At 42.3% G+C, this 22,501-nt stretch overlaps 1 protein-coding gene across 1 annotated transcript; it reads left to right on the top strand.

The window, feature by feature from the left end:
* The first annotated feature begins 52 nt into the window (after window positions 1–52).
* LOC121532309 (probable polypeptide N-acetylgalactosaminyltransferase 8) lies at window positions 53–7,778 on the top strand. The gene is made up of 11 exons (XM_041838174.1): window positions 53–565; window positions 2,474–2,720; window positions 2,955–3,121; window positions 3,237–3,420; window positions 3,518–3,715; window positions 5,295–5,409; window positions 5,596–5,781; window positions 5,958–6,095; window positions 6,710–6,805; window positions 6,901–7,068; window positions 7,418–7,778. Exons 1-11 carry the CDS (start codon window positions 364–366, stop codon window positions 7,550–7,552), a joined length of 1,836 nt encoding a protein of 611 aa, XP_041694108.1. The 5' UTR covers window positions 53–363; the 3' UTR covers window positions 7,553–7,778.
* Window positions 7,779–22,501: the final 14,723 nt, after the last annotated feature.

Raw genomic sequence — 22,501 nt, 5'->3', positions numbered from 1 at the left:
CCTTTCAAACTATATAAACTTGTGAACTGCGGTGTTTGTCATTGTACCCTGATGAAGACAGCGTGGCTGTCGAAACGTTATTACATCTGAGCTGCTAAGAGTGTGCGGCTTTTCTTTTTAATGTGTAATCATGTTAACAGTAGATCTAGCTTATCAGCTCTCCATTACTGTTAATTAAGTAAATCAGTGGTGGTTCGCCTTTTTTTTATAGGCACGGGGGGGGAAACGTATTCTTTGTTGATTAGATAAGGATTCTTTTATGGCATTACATGAGGGAGTTGTAACGTCTTTAGAGGGCACGGTTCCCGAATCAATGTCTATGACAAAGGGACATAGAACCAGGCTGGTTGTCGACAGGTAGCAATGAAGCTCTACTACGTCCTGCGAGGAGTGGGAATCACAGTTGGAGCCATTATTCCACTCATCATGTATATTGTCTATATGAAACAGGCAGTGAGTTCCACTTCCAATACAAAAAGGCTTCACCAAAGAGAGCCTGCCAAGGATCAGAATACTATGCTGATGACGAGACTGGAGAAGATTGAAAAGAACCTCAACAAACTATGTAAGTGTTTTGAACAATGAACAGTGCCTTGCAAAAGTATTCATCCCCCTTAGCGTTTTTCCTATTTTGTTGCATTACAACCTGTAATTTAAATGGATTTTTATTTGGATTTCATGTTATGGACATACACAAAATAGTCAAAATTGGTGAAGTGAAATGAAAAAAATAACTTGTTTCAAAAAATGGAAAAGTGGTGCGTACATATGTATTCACCCCCTTTGCTATGAAGCCCCTAAATAAGATCTGATGCAACCCAATTACCTTCAGAAGTCACATAATTAGTTAGATTGCACACAGGTGGACTTTATTTAAGTGTCACATGATCTGTCACATGATCTCAGTATATACACCTGTTCTGAAAGGCCCCAGAGTCTGCAACACCACTAAGCAAGGGGCACCTCCAAGCAAGCAGCACCATAAAGACGAAGGAGCTTTCCAAACAGATCAGGGACAAAGTTGTGGAGAAGTACAGATCAGGGTTGGGTTATAAAAAAAATATCAGAAACTTTGAACATCCCACAGAGCACCATTAAATCCATTATAAAAAAATGGAAAGAATATGGCACCACAACAAACCTGCAAAGAGAGGGCCACCCACCAAAACTCACGGACCAGGCAGGGAGGGCATTAATCAGAGCGGTAACAAAGAGACCAAAGATGAAGCTCCACAGCGGCGATTGGAGTATCTGACCATCGGACCACTTTAAGCCGTACACTCCACAGAGCTGGGCTTTACTGAAGAGTGGTCAGAAAAAAGACATTGCTTAAAGAAAAAAATAACCAAACACGTTTGTTGTTTGCCAAAAGGCATGTGGAAGAAGGTACTCTGGTCAGATGAGACTAAAATTGAGCTTTTTGGCCATCAAGGAAAACGCTATGTCTGGCGCAAACCCAACACCTCTCATCACCCCGAGAACACCATCCCCACAGTGAAGCATGGGGGTGGCAGCATCATGCTATGGGGATGTTTTTCATCGGCAGGGACTGGGAAATTGGTCAGAATTGAAGGAATGATGGATGGCGCAAAATACAGGGAAATTCAGTCTTCCAGAGATTTGAGACTGGGACAGAGGTTCACCTCCCAGCAGGACAATGACCCTAAGCATACTGCTAAAGCAACACTTGAGTGGTTTAAGGGGAAACATTTAAATGTCTTGGAATGGCCTAGTCAAAGCCCAGACCTCAATCCAATTGAGAATCTGTGGTATGACTGTAATTGCTGCAAAAGGTGGCTCTACAAAGTATTGACTTTGGGGGGGTGAATAGTTATGCAAGCTCAAGTTCTGTTTTTATTTTATTTCTTGTTTGTTTCACCCAAAAAAATATTTTGCATCTTCAAAATGGTAGGCATGTTTTGTAAATCAAATGATACAAACCCCCCAAAAATCCATTTTAATTCCAGGTTGTAAGGCAACAAAATAGGAAAAATGCTAAGGGGGGTGAATACTTTCGCAAGGCTCTATAAGTGTTTTTATGTGTTCTCAATCGCCATCTTGACATACATTCTTTGCATTACAGTATTGTTTACTGAAGTACATGACATGACACTATGCACAGTGATTTTTTTTAAATATTTTTCTTTATAAACACATGGATTGTGACTCTTCTAGTTCATTTCTGCAATATTTCTGTTATGTTGCATGGGTAATATGCAGTACTATGGTTTCATTGCTATTGGCAAGCAGCCAAAATAATCCAGTCATTGTCTGTCAATCATTAAATACAACTACCAGTGACTCAGAAATACTGTAAAATCAAGTGCTACTGAAGAACAAAAGGGAATTCATATATATTTTTGCAATATTGTTGATGTTAGTCTCTAACTGATAGATGCCACTCATGCCTATAACATTGTCGCATAGTATTCCTCAGTGGCATCAGTAATACTTGAGAGCATTTTGTTCACAGCCAAATTAATAGAATCAAAAAATCAGGACGACCCCCCAACAAGGGAAGGAGTTGCGGTAACAGAGGCAAAGAAGATGGTGGTGCCCAAATTGTATCCCAACTCCTACCTGTTTACAAAGTGGGGTGATGACCTCTCAGAGGAGGAGCAGAGAGAGGCCGAGGCGCTGTTCCAGAGATATGGATACAACGTCTTCTTGAGTGACCAACTGCCACTCAACAGAGAGCTGCCAGATACACGAGACAACAGGTTAAACCAACTGTAATCAGGACCGTAACTTTGTTGAAAATGTATGCACTCTCTAACTGTAAGTCGCTCTGGATAAGAGCGTCTGCTAAATTACTAAAATGTAATGACTGTAACTACGCTGCTTGGTCATGACTTGATGAAATTAGGAGGACATTTAAATATTACAGTCTGATAAATGGTAAGACACAAATCACATGTGGTGGTATGCCTTCTAAATAATCTCTCAACACTCAGATGTTTGCAGAAGAAATACCCCAAGGACCTGCCCAGTATTGCTGTGGTGTTGATCTACCTGGACGAGGCCCTGTCTATCATTAAGAGGGCAATCCGCAGCATCATCAACCGAACCCCTGAACACCTGCTGAGAGAAATCATTCTGGTGGACGACCACAGCTCCAATGGTGCATCTCACGGTCACCATTCCATGACTATAACGATCTGTGTTTGTTGTGCTTTTGTTACTAGTGGAGTAAATATTTGTCTATAGTCTTAATTATGAACCTCTTCTCTCCACAGAGGACCTGGGAGAAAAGCTAGCTGCCTACATAGAGTTCATCCACAAGGACCGGCCGGGCCTTATAAAGAGGGTGAGACACAAGTATCAGATGGGTCTGACTCAAGCTCGCATCTCAGGGTGGGCGCACGCCACCGCCGATACAGTGGCCGTTCTGGATGCCCACATTGAAGTCAATGTCGGATGGTAAGTGCCATGCGTGTATGGTGTTTCCCCTACATTATTTGGGCAGCATCTGTCTGCTTGTCTTTGATTTATTGATTTTTGTTGTCCACGCTTACAGGGCAGAGCCACTGCTGGCCAGGATCAAAGCAGACAGGACCACTGTGGTGACTCCGGTGTTTGACAAGGTCGGTTTTGATGACCTGCAGGTGGAGCATTACTGGGCCAGTGCACACGGCTTTGACTGGCCCCTGTGGTGCATGTACGAGTCCTTCAGACCCGAGTGGAACGAGCTCCATGATGAATCACAGCCAGGGAAGTAAGTGAAGTCCACTATGTAGCATCCAGCCCCATCACTGTGAGGCTTATTGTCTCATATGTTCTGTATTAATTAGTAGCAGTGAATATGAATTGCAGAATAATATTATGTACACTGAACAAAAATATAAACGCAACATGTAATGTGTTGGTTTCATGAGATGAAATAAAATATCACAGAAATTTTCCATACGCACAAAAAGCGTATTTTTCTCAAATTTTGCACACAAATTTGTTTACATCCCTGTAAGTGAGCATTTCTCATTTGCCAAGATAATCTATCCACCTGACAGGTGTGGCATATAAAGAAGCTGATTAAACAGCATGATCATTACACAGGTACACCTTGTGCTAGGGACAATAAAAGGCCACTCTAAAATATGCAGTTTTGTCACACAACACAATGACACCGATGTCTCAAGTTTTAAGGGAGTGTGCAATTGGCATGCTGACTACAGGAATGTCCACCAGAGATGTTGCCAGAATTGAATGTTCATTTCTCTACCATAAGCCGCCTCAAACATCGTTTTAGAGAATTTGACATTACTTCCAACCGGCCTCACAATCACAGACCATGTGTAACCACGCCAGCCCAGGACCTCCACATCCGGCTTCTCCACCTGCGGGTTCGCCACCCTAACAGCTGAATCTGTGGGTTTGCACAACCCGAAAAAATTTATTCACAGACTGTCAGGAACCGTCTCGGGAAGCTCATCTGCCTGCTCCTCATCCTCACCTGGGTCTTGATCTGACTGCAGTTCGGCATCGTAACTGACTTCAGTGGGCAAATGCTCACCTTTGATGGCCACTGGCACGCTGGAGAAGTGTGCTCTTCACAGATGCATCAACTGTATCGGGCGAGTGGTTTGCTGATGTCAATGTTGTGAACAGAGTGCCCCATGGTGGCGGTGGGGTTATGGTATGGGCAGGCATAAGCTACGGACAGCAAACACAATTGCATTTTATCGATGGCAATTTGAATGCACAGAGATACCATGACGAGATCCTGAGGCCCATTGTCGTGCCATTCATCTGCCGCTATCACCTCATGTTTCAGCATGACTGCATGGACCAATGTCACAAGGATCTGTACACAATTCCTGGAAGCTGAAAATGTCCCAGTTCTTCCATGGCCTGCATACTAACTAGACATGTCACCCATTGAAGAGGAGTGGGACAACATTCCACAGGCCACAATCAACAGCCTGATCAAATCAATGCGACGGAGATGTGCCACGCTGCATGTGGTAAATGGTGGTCACACCAGATACTGACTGGTTTTCTGATCCACACCCCTACCTTTTTTAAAGTTATCTGTGACCAACAAATGCATATCTGTATTCCCAGTCATGTAAAATCCATAGATTAGGGCCTAATTAATTTATTTCAATTGACTGATTTCCTTATATTTAATATATATATTTAACTCAGTAAAATAAATTAAATTGTTGCGTTTTAGATATTTTTGTAGTGTAGTATTGATTTCAATGACGTGTGTATTGTGTCTGTAAGTCCTACTTCTTGTAGCTTACTCACTGGTTGGTTCCACATAATCACTCACTGAGTTTTTGTTTTAATAGGAGTCCTTCTGTCATGGGTATTTTTGTGGCACATCGACTTTTCCTTGGAGAGATTGGGGTACTTGATGGTGGAATGAAAATCTATGGAGGAGAGAATGTTGAGCTGGGGATCAGGGTAGGTTACCATGGCGTAATGGCTGTACAAATTACATTATCTGACGTCAAGTAGCTAAGGAAGTTGTCCTCAGTTGGGTATATATTAGACTTGTCATTTTACAAGCACATAGCAGAGTTCTAATGTATGTTTTGTCTCACATATCTTCAATAACATTTTGTGGTGATCTGGTCTGTTTTGTTCCAGGTGTGGCTATGTGGAGGAAGCGTTGAAGTAGTGCCTTGTTCTAAGATCGCTCACATTGAGAGGGCACACAAACCTTATGCACCTGACCTGAGTAACATAATGAGAAGGAATGCACTGAGGGTTGCTGAGATCTGGATGGATGATTACAAAAGTAATGTGAACATTGCTTGGAATCTTCCATTGAAGGTAGGGCAATAGAGATTAGGGCAATTCCATGGTAACGGAATTACACTGACTTGAATTGCCCATAAACCTCTGTGGGTCGGGCAATGAAAAAAGAAGACTTTCTGTCCTATAAATAGCCTGTGGAAATCATTTTGATTGTTTTTCTAACAGTATTATTTTTGATGTATGGCTCCTAGGATCATGGGATTGATATCGGCGACGTGTCAGAGAGGAAGAAGCTCAGAGAAAAGCTTAAATGTAAGCCCTTCAAGTGGTACCTGGATAACGTGTATCCTACACTGGCCACCTGGGAGGAGCTAGTGGCCTATGGAGGAGTAAGGGTTACATTATTACTAAATCCCTCACCAGATTAATACAATGTACAGGATTATAACTTTGACAACTGTTTAACTGATATTTGCCTGGTAAATACCAAACAATGTTTAACCAAATGTAGCAGCACCCTAAAACAAAGACTCATTATGAAAAACAGTTGTAACAATTAAATGTTCTGATTTAATGGTGAAACTGAACAATCAGGCTGCGTTTCGACAGGCAGCCCAATTCTGATATTTTTTTCCACTAATTGGTCTTTTGACCAATCACATCAGATATTTTCACATCAGATCTTTTTTCAGACCTGATTTGTTAAAAGACCAATTCGTAAAAAAAAGAAAAATCAGAATTGAGCTGCCTGTCTAAACGCAGCCTCCGACTCATGGGCACAGATCTTCTTAGTGAACGCCTAGCATACTGTCTACTGTTTCAAACTATGGCGCCAAACCTACCTGTACTGAGATGGCCTGGTTATTATTATTTATTTCCACAATGTGAAAATAAAATATCGGAGCCGGTACAGTTTGGTTCGACTGGGCACGATAGTGTGAAGAGGGTGTTAGTGTACCACCAAATGTTCCTGCCTAAACACACCACCTTCTTGCCCCTCCAGCTGCAGAATGACCTCCTGCAGAGCCATTGTATTGATGAGGGGACTGTTCCTGGGAATATACCCCTTCTTTATGGATGTCATTTCTATCAACCACAGGTATGTTTGTATTCTGTGTGTCTGTCTGTGTATTATATAATTTTGTGCCAAACAACCCATTCACCACGTCTGTTGAATAATGTGCTTATCCACAGCAATGTTATTACAACACTGATGGGGAGATCTACGTGGGTGGGATTAAATCTCACAAGTACAACAACAACCGGTGTCTAGTGGATCCTGGCACTGGAAATATACCAACGCTGCATGATTGTAAACTGGCAACGGAGAGGGTACTACACAAGCACTGGGTCTTTCAACAGGTAACCTGTAATCAGACATGTGGGTCAAGGTCATACATTTTAGAACCCCCCCCCCCTCTCTCCCAGGTGTCCTACAACTACAGAGCTGATTAAAATAACCAACTCATCAACCTTTTGATTATTTGAATCAGCTGCTGTGTAGTGCTAGGGTAAAAACCAAAACGTGCACCCAGTGGGGGCCCCAGGACCGGGTTTGGGAAACCCTGTTCTAGAGCAGTGGTCACCCACCCTGGTATGGTAGAGCTACAGTCTATGCACCACACCCAAAGACAGTTTAATCAAAGCCTTATTCATAACAGCATTCACTAAACAAGCATGCAAAGTTATTTTATTTTTTTATTTTTTTCAGGGTCAAGCCATCAAGAACACACACACAAATAGGTGTCTTGAGATTGCCCAGGGACAAGACTCATACTATATGCTGGTCATCCAACAGTGCACTGGGCAAAACTGGAGAATACAACATGTCATAAGAGAGTTCTAAAACACCCCCATGGACAAGTTGTTGGGGTCACATTCCTGAAATTCTAGATTTGACATTGAGATTTGTGTTATCTATCATTACTGTTTCAAATGATATCTTGCCAAAAGAAAATACAAAATTGATTTTATTTGAGGTATTGACAACAAACATCCAATGTAGACTATTTCACTATTCTTTCTCTTGAAAACATGACACAGTCAGAATTAAAGATTGCATTGTAAAGTAATCTTGTTGATGGTGGTTCTGATTTGCAGCTTTTAGCTGCCAATGTGTACATAATTAAATTAAAAAACTAAGATGTACCATGCACACAACATGAATGCATACACACAAAAACAAGTACAATATTTCTGGCGGTCTTAGCATTGCTTTTTTGTCATCTTGTGACATGTTATGTCATTCATATTCACTATTCCTGGTGGTGGGGACCCTCATGGTGTCCTTGATTAGTCATGTTGGTTATTTGTACTAGGCTGAAACAAAAGCCACCACACCCTTTGGGGCGCATCTTTTCCTGCCACACTTTATGAGAAACTCACTGACCAATCAGGGAAACGATTGTTGAACTTGATGCCTCATAGCCTACCAGAGGAAGAGGTGAAAATAAGCCCACAAAGTAAGGGATTTTGGTATGTCAATGTTAGTTTGCTACATGGTGCTTATTTGATCGAATTGATGTTTCATAATGGTTAGGTTGTTACGAATGCACGTGGCATTTTTGAAACTTTGGGGGAAAAAACTACTTTATAGCTGAGTTGTGCCTGTCTTCATAGAGGAATCATGGATATAACCCATTTTGACATTGTCATTGAGGGCTTCCACCATTTTAAAGAAGTAAACTGGGTGGGGATTCTGATGAGTTGAGAACAATCAGCCAATGAAGAAGACGTTATAACTGCCCATGTCCCAGACACTATAATGGCACAGATACAAAGATGAGTCCTCTATCAGTGTAGGTGTACCCCCGTCAGCAGTCCCCAGGAGTTAGGTGGGAAGAGTTTTTTTAATTGTAATTTTTTTAAATAGAAGGGGAAAAAATTGTTCAAGTTATTTCAATCTTAATAGGCAGGAAAACATTTACTGAAGCCACTGAAATCTTTAGTTATTATACATTGATCAGCCTACCTTTTTACTTTAGTTTCGGTGCGTGCGCATTTCTCTGTCTACCTGGCCTCTGCCTGCCCTCCCGCCCGTTGGCTCAATAGTTGATAATTTGCTCCGCAATGGTTGATCATTTGCTCAGTGGGGAAGTCCAGTTGATTGCGTTTGTGCGATACAGAGACATTTCGGAAATTAATGAGCACATTCTGTTCTGCAAGAAGCTAACGGGGAGAACTACAGGCGAGGATGTTTCTCACATTCTTGACAGCGTTTTCTCAGAGCACAATCTGGATTGGAAATCCTGTGTTCATGTGCGCACCTGGGAGAGTTAAATGATTAATTGGCCACATAAAGAAGGTATATCCCACTGTATCATTCACAGAGAGGCATTGGCCAGCAAGAAACCAACCATTTATGTTTTGAATGACTCAGTGAAAGTGTTTAACTTTATCCGAGCAGCTGCTGCTTAACACCGACGTCCGTTGGCCATCTAGAGGGAAAACGCGACAGATGATCTGCGATCTGAAGTAATGATTTTCTGTCTGAGCACTCGATCGAACCCACTACCCTGGCGTTACAAGCGCCATGCTCTACCATGCCATGCCATGCATTCACTTTGCTTTTACCGGTATTTTCAGCATTATCCACTAGGTTTGCTGCAGGTAAAAACTCCTAGGAAATGTTATTTCATTGACACAAGCTGTCTCCACTCAATCAATCAATGTCTGGTTGTGTTTGAAAATGTTATTGTTATAACAATAATTTCTCAAAATCACCTTACCTTCAAGAAAAATGTAATGAATATCAATATTCAGGTAGTTTATGCCTATTAGTTGAAGATCCTTGCCATCATCTTACTCTACATAGACAAAATGTTATGTGTTTTATAAGTTGAGAAGCCTAGCATGTGCACAATACTAAAATGATATTTGATTCCTGGAGCATTTAATATCCAATGCTTATTTGTATGACATATTCAAAACTGTCCATGAATGGCTGTGTCAAAGTTGCGTCAATTCAAATCTGGTATTAGGAACAAAAGAGGTCAACACGACTTCTAAGATATACTAGTATTTTAATTAATGTAAAACCTTCAATGGTAAATATGATGTTTCGTATATACGGGCTCCCTGAAATACCTCGCAGGGCATTCAGAGAACTAATCCATTGTTTCAGATTGTTCTTCAAATACTCTTGACAGTTCTCAGTTCCCGCTCTCTGCTGGCCAATCAGAGTAGACGCTGAGCGTGGTTTAGACTTACTCAGCCTATCCGTTGACGCACGGGCTAGTCCCAGCCCCTTAGCGCATCCCGGTTGCCAGGCATAAGTTTATCATAACAACCTGTCATGGTGAGAAGAGCCAGCTCCCCTAGACACCATTCCTACGTCCAAGGATGGTTCACAGATCACAAAGAACCAGTATAGTCTAGTATTTGGAGACACAAATTATCTTATCTTACCCCCTAAAACAGCTCTTCACATCAATCACAGCTTGCCAGGTGACACAACCCACATCAGCCCAGTCTAGAATGCATTCTTTCTAAGTTAGTCATCCCATCAATTATGAGAATAATAAATCCTCCACAATCCCCCTTTTCACACCTTCATTAAAATACAATACAAACAAAAAGAATCACACTTTTATTAATAGGCCATAATGATACTAAAAATAAAAACCCTCAGTCCATCCATACCCAACTTGCAAATTGTTACCAGTCACCAAGGAACTTCAAACCATCACTTAAGGAAAGACAAACATTCACAATGGTTAACTTAATTAATAAAGCATAAAACACAGGATTAATAGAACACAAAACATAAGATTATTAAAACATAAAACACAAACAGGGAAGTAAATTTTGGCCCCCTTTAGACACCCTCTAGTGTCACTCCACCAAGCCTGGTAGGTCATATCCTTCATTCCTTAGGTTGGAGTCCAGGATTGGGCCGTATCTCACCATCTGTTGGGAAACCACCTTCTCCATCTCCTTTCTCACCAAACCTCAGACACAGGAAATAAGACAACATCCACAAAGAACAAGTATACCCATAGAAGCTATAACTTCACCCAGAATAGTTACAACAATAGTTTTCCATTTACCAAATATATTATCAAACCAACCGTTTATGAGCTATCAATACCAGATTTCTCAGCCAGTTCGTTCGCCAACGTGGTGAGTCCCTCAAGCTCTTTTGTCACGGACCCGTCCGGTGCTATGTTGTTTGAGGATGAAAGTACAGCACATATATCCAAACAGAACACAAACTCCGCCACGTTCAGCCAAAAGCATATCTAAAGCTATTCTATTCTGCCATGTCATTAAGCTAGTTGCCGCTGTCTGCTCAGCTAATCCCTTTATTGCATCACGAGTGTGGTTTATAAATCTTTGCTCGTTATAGTAAATATAATTAATCCAATCTACGTTTTTATTAATTGTTGACCACCAAAAAAGACTTGATTCAAACTCAGCTGCGATCTGATTCCTAGCTTTGAATTGTTCTGGAACTCCTCGAGGTACTGCTATCCCATCAATATATATATCCTTTCATCAAAGGATCCCGGGAGGAGGTCCCACTTTCTACGTGACAACTCACCAGTCTCTGACACGTTTGATTGTTTACATATGTAGGTGAGTTCACAATCAGTTATCACCACACAACCATCAGATGTCAGCACGGGCCTGGTTTTGGTTCCTAAAATCCTCTGGCTGCAACAAAGAGGAGAGATTAGTCATGGTCTCTTTTAGTTGTGATATTCTCTGTGTGGGAGCAGGAGCTAAGATGCCCTACCCTGTATCCTATCTTACTAGTCCTAGAAAAACAATTAGAATCCCCTGAGACTTCAAACGGAGGCAACCTAGGTCGGAATGACTTTGTTATCGGGGGATACAGATAGTTCAAGTTACTACAAGACTCTTTCACCACATTCCCAGGTGGCTTGCATGGAGGATAAACCTGACAGAGAGTTAAAGCCTGTCAAGGGGAACGGAGTAGTTGTTAACCTTGGTTTGGCTGTCCCACAGGCATAACAGTCCTCTTTAGACATAGTTCTTGCCGTATACTAAATCCATTCCAACCACCGGTCAAGATTCCTACACCCCGTCTCCACCTGTCCTACTTTCTTCAGGTCTATAGTTTGCACTGTCTCACTACCTCCCTCAGAGAGGTTTACTCTATAGGGTGCCCCAGTTGAAGAGGATATCTCACTTGTCAGGTCTGTAACCTGTTTTTGCATAATTCAGACTTTCAGACAGTACCTACCCTTATATGGGTCGCACTGCCATTTCTGGTAATTCCCTACTTTCACAATACTACACCTGTCCCTAAACTGTGTATGGAGATTGACATATCTCCCCCCCCCCCTCGGTATGAGCAACTACATAGTCCCAGGATGTACATGGTGACATACATATGGTGATGTCCTTCCCTAAAGTCCCTAGTACTTCCCCTTTCCCTACGTCTAGCTGTCGCCTATGCCTTCGTAGACTGTGCTCAGGTATTATTTTATCAACTTGTGTTAGGTTAACTACTACTTCTTACTGATCAGGAGGGTTTGAGTGTGTTAGGAATATGGCCCCCACAATCAGACAGCTACCTACCGTCGGGAGACCTGTGAATCCCCACCCTCGCCCTGAGAACATGTCAGACGCCAGAGGCCAACCCATTGCTTTACCTTCTATCGAACTCACACAGGGATGATCAGACAGGGTAAGGGAATCTTCGTAAAGGAGCCAACCCCCGAGCCCTAGTGGTGATCGGTTCTTTCTCCTAACTCTGTGTTTGTTCATCAGGTGTAACTGGGTTTACCTTTTTGCAGTGTGTGACATGCACCCAGGTGAATCTAATAGGACTTGATAGGGCCCTTCCCAACAGGCCTGCTTCCAGTTTTTCTTCTTTAGAGACTGGATCCACACCCAGTCTCCTGGTGAGATAGAGTGGGTCACCTTCTCCTTTAGTTCACCTGTGGGGCACAAAACCTCTGACATACGGGTGTGGTTAATAAACTATCTTCACACATACATGTTCAGCTCTCAATTTCTATTGTTGTTGTTTGTTTTTTTAAAAGTATTTTGTCCTCTCCTTCGTATATATTTATTATTTAATCCTATCTCTCCCCTTTTGACACATGATTTGCCCATGTGTCAATATTACCACCTACCTAAACAATCCCTTAGGTAATTTATCATCCAATTGCCATGCCTTTCATTTTTGAGATTGTCTTTTGCTTCTTTATTGCTCCTCCCACTTCCTTTGTCTTTTATGGCAGCTAAATTCGACTTTCATCCAGTTCAGAATCAATTAGTAATCCAATCATCAATTTTCTTATCTTGTAAAAACACTTATGTTTAGTTCAAACTCTGTTCTACCCAGGCTCTCCCGGGCTTGACCTGAAGACTGATTGCTGGACATGACAAGTCCATATTTAGGTCACCTAAGTCTTCTGCCTAGCACCAAAAAATAAAAACCTCTATGTTCATGATTAACCCAGTTATATCTAATAGCCCACCAAAAAAAAACCTCATCATCTTTAAATCACGACCAATGTCATATCCCTCTTTACTCTCTACCATTTGGATAACATCCCTGATGTATGTATGCCTCCTTAGAGTTCCAAATGATTTTACCATGGGCTGCCATTGCCTTACCATAGATAAGTTCACTTAATTTACCCGTATGCAGTACATAATGGAGTACGCAAGCTTTACAGCAGTTTATCATTACCAAAAAGCTAATCATTTGTTTTTTGTTTAACGGTTTTGGCGCTTCAAGTATAGCAGTTTTCCTGGATGAGTTTAACATTCGCCCCTCCTGAGTTATAGTGTGTCCTAGGTAAATGACCTCGCTCTGCCAAAGTTTCTTTTTGCTCACATTGTGTCCCTGTTCTGCCAGGAAGGTTAACAATTGGATTGTATCCCTCTTACATCAAATCAAATCAAATCAAATTTTATTGGTCACATGCGCCGAATACAACAGGTGCAGACATTACAGTGAAATGCTTACTTACAGCCCTTAACCAACAGTGCATTTATTTTAAACAAAAAAGTTAGAATAAAACAACAACAAAAAAAGTGTTGAGAAAAAAAGAGCAGAAGTAAAATAAAGTGACAGTAGGGAGGCTATATATACAGTAAAATAAAGTGACAGTAGGGAGGCTATATATACAGGGGGGTACCGTTGCAGAGTCAATGTGCGGGGGCACCGGCTAGTTGAGGTAGTTGAGGTAATATGTACATGTGGGTAGAGTTAAAGTGACTATGCATAAATACTTACTTAACAGAGTAGCAGCAGCGTAAAAAGGATGGGGTGGGGGGCAGTGCAAATAGTCCGGGTAGCCATGATTAGCTGTTCAGGAGTCTTATGGCTTGGGGGTAGAAGCTGTTGAGAAGTCTTTTGGACCTAGACTTGGCACTCGGTACCGCTTGCCGTGCGGTAGCAGAGAGAACAGTCTATGACTAGGGTGGCTGGAGTCTTTGACAATTTTGAGGGCCTTCCTCTGACACCGCCTGGTATAGAGGTCCTGGATGGCAGGGAGCTTTGCCCCAGTGATGTACTGGGCCGTACGCACTACCCTCTGTAGTGCCTTGCGGTCAGAGGCCAAGCAGTTGCCATACCAGGCGGTGATGCAACCAGTCAGGATGCTCTCGATGGTGCAGCTGTAGAATTTTTTGAGGATCTGAGGACCCATGCCAAATCTTTTTAGTCTCCTGAGGGGGAATAGGCTTTGTCGTGCCCTCTTCACGACTGTCTTGGTGTGTTTGGACCATGATAGTTCGTTGGTGATGTGGACACCAAGGAACTTGAAGCTCTCAACCTGTTCCCTCCTGAGTGGGATTAGCCAATAGAATATCATCTACATAAACTAACATTTGGCTTCCTTCCCTAGGTTCAAACTTTCCCAAATTCCTAGTTATAGCCTGGGCAAAGAATGTAAGACTTTCCGAGTAGCCTTGAGGCATCTTAGCGTAAGTCCATTTCCTTCCCTGAAAAGTAAAGGCAAACCACCCCTGACTATCCGGATGAACTGGGATACTAAAGAAAGCATTAGCTAAATCTATCACTGTAAAATATGAGTTCTCTGGTTTCAATTGGTTCAGCAATGTATGTGGATCTGGTACACATGGAGCTCTGGGAATTATATTTCTATTAACCCCCTGCAAGTCCATGACCATCCTCCAGTCGGCGCTAGGTGCCGCCTTTTTAACAGGAAATACTGGAGAGTTGCATTGTGCCTCATCTCCAGGAATTATCACCCCTCCCTTAAGTAAATGCTCAAATGTACAGTGGGGGGAAAAAAGTATTTAGTCAGCCACCAATTGTGCAAGTTCTCCCACTTAAAAAGATGAGAGAGGCCTGTAATTTTCATCATAGGTACACATCAACTATGACAGACAAATTGAGAAAAGAAAATCCAGAAAATCACATTGTAGTATTTTTTATGAATTTATTTGCAAATTATGGTGGAAAATAAGTATTTCGTCACCTACAAACAAGCAAGATTTCTGGCTCTCACAGACCTGTAACTTCTTCTTTAAGAGGCTCCTCTGTCCTCCACTCGTTACCTGTATTAATGGCACCTGTTTGAACTTGTTATCAGTGTAAAAGACACCTGTCCACAACCTCAAACAGTCACACTCCAAACTCCACTATGGCCAAGACCAAAGAGCTGTCAAAGGACACCAGAAACTAAATTGTAGACCTGCACCAGGCTGGGAAGACTGAATCTGCAATAGGTAAGCAGCTTGGTTTGAAGAAATCAACTGTGGGAGCAATTATTAGGAAATGGAAGACATACAAGACCACTGATAATCTCCCTCGATCTGGGGCTCCACGCAAGATCTCACCCCGTGGGATCAAAATGATCACAAGAACGGTGAGCAAAAATCCCAGAACCACACGGGGGGACCTAGTGAATGACCTGCAGAGAGCTAGGACCAAAGTAACAAAGCCTACCATCAGTAACACACTACGCCGCCAGGGACTCAAATCCTGCAGCGCCAGACGTGTCCCCCCTGCTTAAGCCAGTACATGTCCAGGCCTGTCTGAAGTTTGCTAGAGTGCATTTGGATGATCCAGAAGAGGATTGGGAGAATGTCATATGGTCAGATGAAACCAAAATAGAACTTTTTGGTAAAAACTCAACTCGTCATGTTTGGAGGACAAAGAATGCTGAGTTGCATCCAAAGAACACCATACCTACTGTGAAGCATGGGGGTGGAAACATCATGCTTTGGGGCTGTTTTTCTGCAAAGGGACCAGGACGACTGATCTGTGTAAAGGAAAGAATGAATGGGGCCATGTATCATGAGATTTTGAGTGAAAACCTCCTTCCATCAGCAAGGGCATTGAAGATGAAATGTGGCTGGGTCTTTCAGCATGACAATGATCCCAAACACACCGCCCGGGCAACAAAGGAGTGGCTTCGTAAGAAGCATTTCAAGGTCCTGGAGTGGCCTAGCCAGTCTCCAGATCTCAATCCCATAGAAAATCTTTGGAGGTAGTTGAAAGTCCGTGTTGCCCAGCGACAGCCCCAAAACATCACTGCTCTAGAGGAGATCTGCATGGAGGAATGGGCCAAAATACCAGCAACAGTGTGTGAAAACCTTGTGAAGACTTACAGAAAACGTTTGACCTGTGTCATTGCCAACAAAGGGTATATAACAAAGTATTGAGAAACTTTTGTTATTGACCAAATACTTATTTTCCACCATAATCTGCAAATAAATTCATAAAAGATCCTACAATGTGATTTTCTGGAGAAAAGAAATCTCATTTTGTCTGTCATAGTTGACGTGTACCTATGATGAAAATTACAGGCCTCATCTTTTTAAGTGGGAGAACTTGCACAATTGGTGGCTGACTAAATACTTTTTTTCCCCCACTGTAGGTGTTATCCCTTTTATTGCTTCTGGTTTCATAGGGTATTGCTTTTGGTATGGTCTATTATCGGATCGAGGAATCACTTGTACTGGAGCTACCCCCTTAATTAGTCCTACATCGTCTGGTCCTTGTGACCATAATTTGAACGGAATTGCTGCTAACTCAGCCTCCTGTTCCTGAGTTAAGAAAATCTCTTCCTGTCATCCGCTAAAACTTGTCTCCAGGTGGACCCCGGGCAGGGTTTTTGCTCTCCAATTCAACTTTCTTCTATATCTCCCAGTGGAGTGGCTATACTGATCCCCATTTGGTGTATTCTGCCAGTCAGTAATGTTTTTCCCCTGTTTTATCCATTTACCTAGTGATAACCATTCCTCTGAATGTTCTTTCACTAGGGCAACATGGGGGCTCCACCTTTCTCTGTACAGCCTCTGGCTCTGTGAACCCATTTTAACCCAATTGTTTTTTCTGTGGTTTTGAACACTTCTTCCTCATAATCTGGGTTAGGGCCTGGGTGCTCATTACACCATACTGTACAGTGTAAGTAATCTACTGTCATCTTAGTTGATCCAGTCACTAACTCATTTCCTAGGTCTACTTAGTGCTTTCGGTATGTCTGTAAGTCCCCCCCTCTTAGCAGATCCTGGCTATACCAATAGCATGGTTTTCCCTCCCCGCTCAATACCATATTATCCCTTATGACATATGCCTTCATACCCCTCAGCGTAGGCTTCACAGCTACGTTCAACCGAGTCATGGCATCCCTTCCTAGTAAATTTACTGGGCACAGGCTTGATACCAGTACAGGTATGCATACCTCTCCCCCTGAATCTTCATGTTGTAAAGTCACAGGGGCTGATAATCGCTCCATAAATTGATGGCCCGAGGCCGAGCGTACCATGATTTTTTTCCCCATTAATTCTAATTATTTTGGGTATGTCGGCTACACAGATTGCTGTTCGACATGCCCCTGTGTCTCACAATAATTTAATATTTTTCCCCAATATTGTTAAGGTGAGGTATGGTTTCTGTTCTCGCTGCAGAGCCAATTCAATTGTTTCCAATTCAAACACTTTCCACCCCGTATCAATGGGTTCCTCTGACCCCTCTCCTCTCTTAGGGTGCACTACACCCTCTATAGCTCTTACTACATCTCGCGGTGTCCACGCCCTATATACAGTGGGGAAAAAAAGTATTTAGTCAGCCACTAATTGTGCAAGTTCTCCCACTTAAAAAGATGAGAGAGTCCTGTAATTTTCATCATAGGTACATGTCAACTATGACAGACAAAATGAGGGAAAAAAATCAAGAAAATCACATTGTAGGATTTTTAATGAATTTATTTGCAAATTATGGTGGAAAATAAGTATTTGGTCAATAACAAAAGTTTCTCAATACTTTTATATACGCTTTGTTGGCAATGACACAGGTCAAACGTTTTCTGTAAGTCTTCACAAGGTTTTCACACACTGTTGCTGGTATTTTGACCCATTCCTCCATGCAGATCTCCTCTAGAGCAGTGATGTTTTGTGGCTGTCGCTGGGCGACACAGACTTTCAACTCCCTCCAAAGATTTTCTATGGTGTTGAGATCTGGAGACTGGCTGGGCCACTCCAGGACCTTGAAATGCTTCTTACGAAGCCACTCCTTCGTTGCCCCGGCGGTGTGTTTGGGATCATTGTCATGCTGAAAGACCCAGCCACGTTTCATCTTCAATGCCCTTGCTGATGGAAGGAGGTTTTCACTCAAAATCTCACGATACATGGCCCCATTCATTCTTTCCTTTACACGGATCAGTCGTCCTGGTCCCTTTGCAGAAAAACAGCACCAAAGCATGATGTTTCCACCCCCATGCTTCACAGTAGGTATGGTGTTCTTTGGATGCAACTCAGCATTCTTTGTCCTCCAAACACGACGAGTTGAGTTTTTACCAAAAGTTATATTTTGGTTTCATCTGACCATATGACATTCTCCCAATCCTCTTCTGGATCATCCAAATGCACTCTAGCAAACTTCAGACGGGCCTGGACATGTACTGGCTTAAGCAGGGGGACACGTCTGGCACTGCAGGATTTGAGTCCCTGGCGGCGTAGTGTGTTACTGATGGTAGGCTTTGTTACTTTGGTCCCAGCTCTCTGCAGGTCATTCACTAGGTCCCCCGTGTGGTTCTGGGATTTTTGCTCACCGTTCTTGTGATCATTTTGACCCCACAGGGTGAGATCTTGCGTGGAGCCCCAGATCGAGGGAGATTATCAGTGGTCTTGTATGTCTTCCATTTCCTAATAATTGCTCCCACAGTTGATTTCTTCAAACCAAGCTGCTTACCTATTGCAGATTCAGTCTTCCCAGCCTGGTGCAGGTCTACAATTTTGTTTCTGGTGTCCTTTGACAGCTCTTTGGTCTTGGCCATAGTGGAGTTTGGAGTGTGACTTTTTGAGGTTGTGGACAGGTGTCTTTTATACTGATAACAAGTTCAAACAGGTGGCATTAATACAGGTAACGAGTGGAGGACAGAGGAGCCTCTTAAAGAAGAAGTTACAGGTCTGTGAGAGCCAGAAATCTTGCTTGTTTGTAGGTGACCGAATACTTATTTTCCACCATAATTTGCAAATAAATTCATAAAAAATCCTACAATGTGATTTTCTGGATTTTTTTTCTCAATTTGACTGTCATAGTTGACGTGTACCTATGATGAAAATTACAGGCCTCGCTCATCTTTTTAAGTGGGAGAACTTGCACAATTGGTGGCTGACTAAATACTTTTTTTCCCCAGTGTGTCTGGTGCATGCTCCTCCCCAGCCCTTGGGTTCGGCAAGGCTATCAAAGGGTACTGGTCATCCTCTTCCTCATCATCTAACCATTCTCTCTTCCCTGGCTTATTATAGTCTTCTAATCTCTTCAACTCCCTGTGTTTAAACTCTCTGTGTTTACTTTCTCTAGCTCTTCCTGCCTATTTCCTCTCTACCCTTCTATCATTACTGAATCAATGATAATAACTGCAATAACTATCAATAATAATTATAATAACTATTACGAATTATATTGTGCCCTTTTTCTGATGTTATAATTGTAGGCTATTCCATCACTTTAGTTTAAAATATAAATGTATTTATAACAAATCCAGAACCCACCACAGGCTGGCGCTATTTCCCCAGCACAACAGCCAATGCCACTTGCTTCCCCGTAACCAAAATAAATTATTGTTCTAAAATTTTCCAACTATTTTGTATTTTCCCGCTAACCCATTTCAGTTCTCTATTCAATCTCTTTAACCGTTCTCTCTGATTCGGCTCTAATTAATAAAACAAATACTTGCTATCGTTGATAAGCATACCTTTAATGATGTTCCTATCATTTGAACTATGTACTGTCTCTCACCTCTCCTCCCCCTATCCTGCTCCTTCCTACATTATGGGGGAGGCGCGGGAAACTTCCCTACAATCTTCCTTCTTAGGAAATAATGTCATTCGTACTTGTAACATATTTTCATAGACCTATCTAGAATACTACTAAAGCTATCTTATGCAACTTTTAATACACATAAAAACTATCTCTCTCTCCACCCATTCTCTATTGAATAAGTGAGTATTTCTATTTAACCCCAAAACACGCTACAAATAGTCCATTCAACATTACCAAACCAAATACTCCATCGTACCCATTCAATCAACACATCAGCAGTGGAATTTACACTCATAAATGCAGATTGTTACTCCATGCCTTGAAATGATAAATAGATTTCCACCAATACCACCATTACAATGATTTCTCATCTTACCCTCTGACACAAAATGAAGTTCCCTCACTGTACTACGTTAGCTCTACCATGATAATTAGTTCAATTGAACCCTCTATTTGCTTTGTACTATATTATACATTACGTCTAAAACAACATTACTTATGGTCAGTTTATTCCACCATCACATGATCCAACAACGCCACAATCTTAAACTCATATGGGGCGGCAGGCAGCTTAGTGACCAATAGCGCCGCGCCAACAACCGAGAGGTCGCCGGTTCCAATCCCCGAGCCGACCAGCGAAAAATCTGCCGATGTGCCCTCGAGCAAGTCACTCAACCCCAATTGCTCCCATAAATCGCTCTGGACAAGAGCGTCTGCCAAATTACCAAAAATGCAAATGTAAATATTCTCTACTTTCTCACCCATGACGTACAGTGAGGGAAAAAAGTATTTGATCCCCTGCTGATTTTGTACATTTGCCCACTGACAAAGACATGATCAGTCTATAATTTTAATGGTAGGTTTATTTGAACAGTGAGAGACAGAATAACAACAAAAATATCCTGAAAAACGCATGTCAAAAATGTTATAAATTGATTTGCATTTTAATGAGGGAAATAAGTATTTGACCCCTCTGCAAAACATGACTTAGTACTTGTTGGCAAAACCCTTGTTGGCAATCACAGAGGTCAGACGTTCTTGTAGTAGGCCACCAGGTTTGCACACATCTCAGGAGGGATTTTGTCCCACTCCTCTTTGCAGATCTTCTCCAAGTCATTAAGGTTTCGAGGCTGACGTTTGGCAACTCGAACCTTCAGCTCCCTCCACAGATTTTCTATGGGATTATGGTCTGGAGACTGGTTAGGCCACTCCAGGACCTTAATGTGCTTCTTCTTGAGCCACTCCTTTGTTGCCTTGGCCGTGTGTTTTGGGTCATCGTCATGCTGGAATACCCAACCAAGACCCATTTTCAATGCCCTGGCTGAGGGAAGGAGGTTCTCACCCAAGATTTGACGGTACATGGCCCCGTCCATCGTCCCTTTGATGCAGTGGAGTTGTCCTGTCCACTTAGCAGAAAAACACCCCCAAAGCATAATGTTTCCACCTCCATGTTTGACGGTGGGGATGGTGTTCTTGTGGTCATAGGCAGCATTCCTCCTCCTCCAAACACGGCGAGTTGAGTTGATGCCAAAGAGCTCGATTTTGGTCTCATCTGACCACAACACTTTCACCCAGTTCTCCTCTGAATCATTCAGATGTTCATTGGCAAACTTCAGATGGGCCTGTATATGTGCTTTCTTGAGCAGGGGGACCTTGCGGGCGCTGCAGGATTTCAGTCCTTCACGGCGTAGTGTGTTACCAATTGTTTTCTTGGTGACTATGGTCCCAGCTGCCTTGAGATCATTGACAAGATCCTCTCGTGTAGTTCTGGGCTGATTCCTCACCGTTCTCATTATCATTGCAACTCCACGAGGTGAGATCTTGCATGGAGCCCCAGGCCGAGGAGAATTGACAGTTCTTTTGTGTTTCTTCCATTTGCAAATAATCGCACCAACTGTTGTCACCTTCTCACCAAGCTACTTGGCGATGGTCTTGTAGCCCATTCCAGCCTTGTGTAGGTCTACAATCTTGTCCCTGACATCCTTGGAGAGCTCTTTGGTCTTGGCCATGGTGGAGAGTTTGGAATCTGATTGATTGATTGCTTCTGTGGACAGGTGTCTTTTATACAGGTAACAAACTGAGATTAGGAGCACTCCCTTTAAGAGTGTGCTCCTAATCTCAGCTCAGTCCCTGTATAAAAAGACACCTGGGAGCCAGAAATCTTTCTGATTGAGAGGGGGTCAAATACTTATTTCCCTCATTAAAATGCAAATCAATTTATAACATTTTTGACATGCGTTTTTCTGGATTTTTTTGTTGTTATTCTGTCTCTCACTGTTATAATAAACCTACCATTACAATTATAGACTGATCATTTCTTTGTCAGTGGGCAAACATACAAAATCAGCAGGGGATCAAATACTTTTTTCCCTCACTGTACGTCTACGTTCGGGTGAGCAAGCCCATACGTATATATCGTTATAAATTTATAGGTACCTCTCAAATAATCGCCCCGTGGTGTTCCCGCCCGGTTTATCATGGCTCCAAAAGCCACACTTTCGCTGTCTCCAGCCCCTCCCCTTGCAACTCTACCTTCCGTGTCCTCTGAGGAGCTGTGTTTCTTGTTTTAGT

The sequence above is a fragment of the Coregonus clupeaformis genome, chromosome 19 (genome assembly GCF_020615455.1).
Source record: "Coregonus clupeaformis isolate EN_2021a chromosome 19, ASM2061545v1, whole genome shotgun sequence".
NCBI classification, from domain to species: Eukaryota; Metazoa; Chordata; class Actinopteri; order Salmoniformes; family Salmonidae; genus Coregonus; species Coregonus clupeaformis.
The sequence above is the reverse complement of the archived record's forward strand: the minus strand, read 5'-3'. Positions and strand labels throughout refer to the sequence as shown.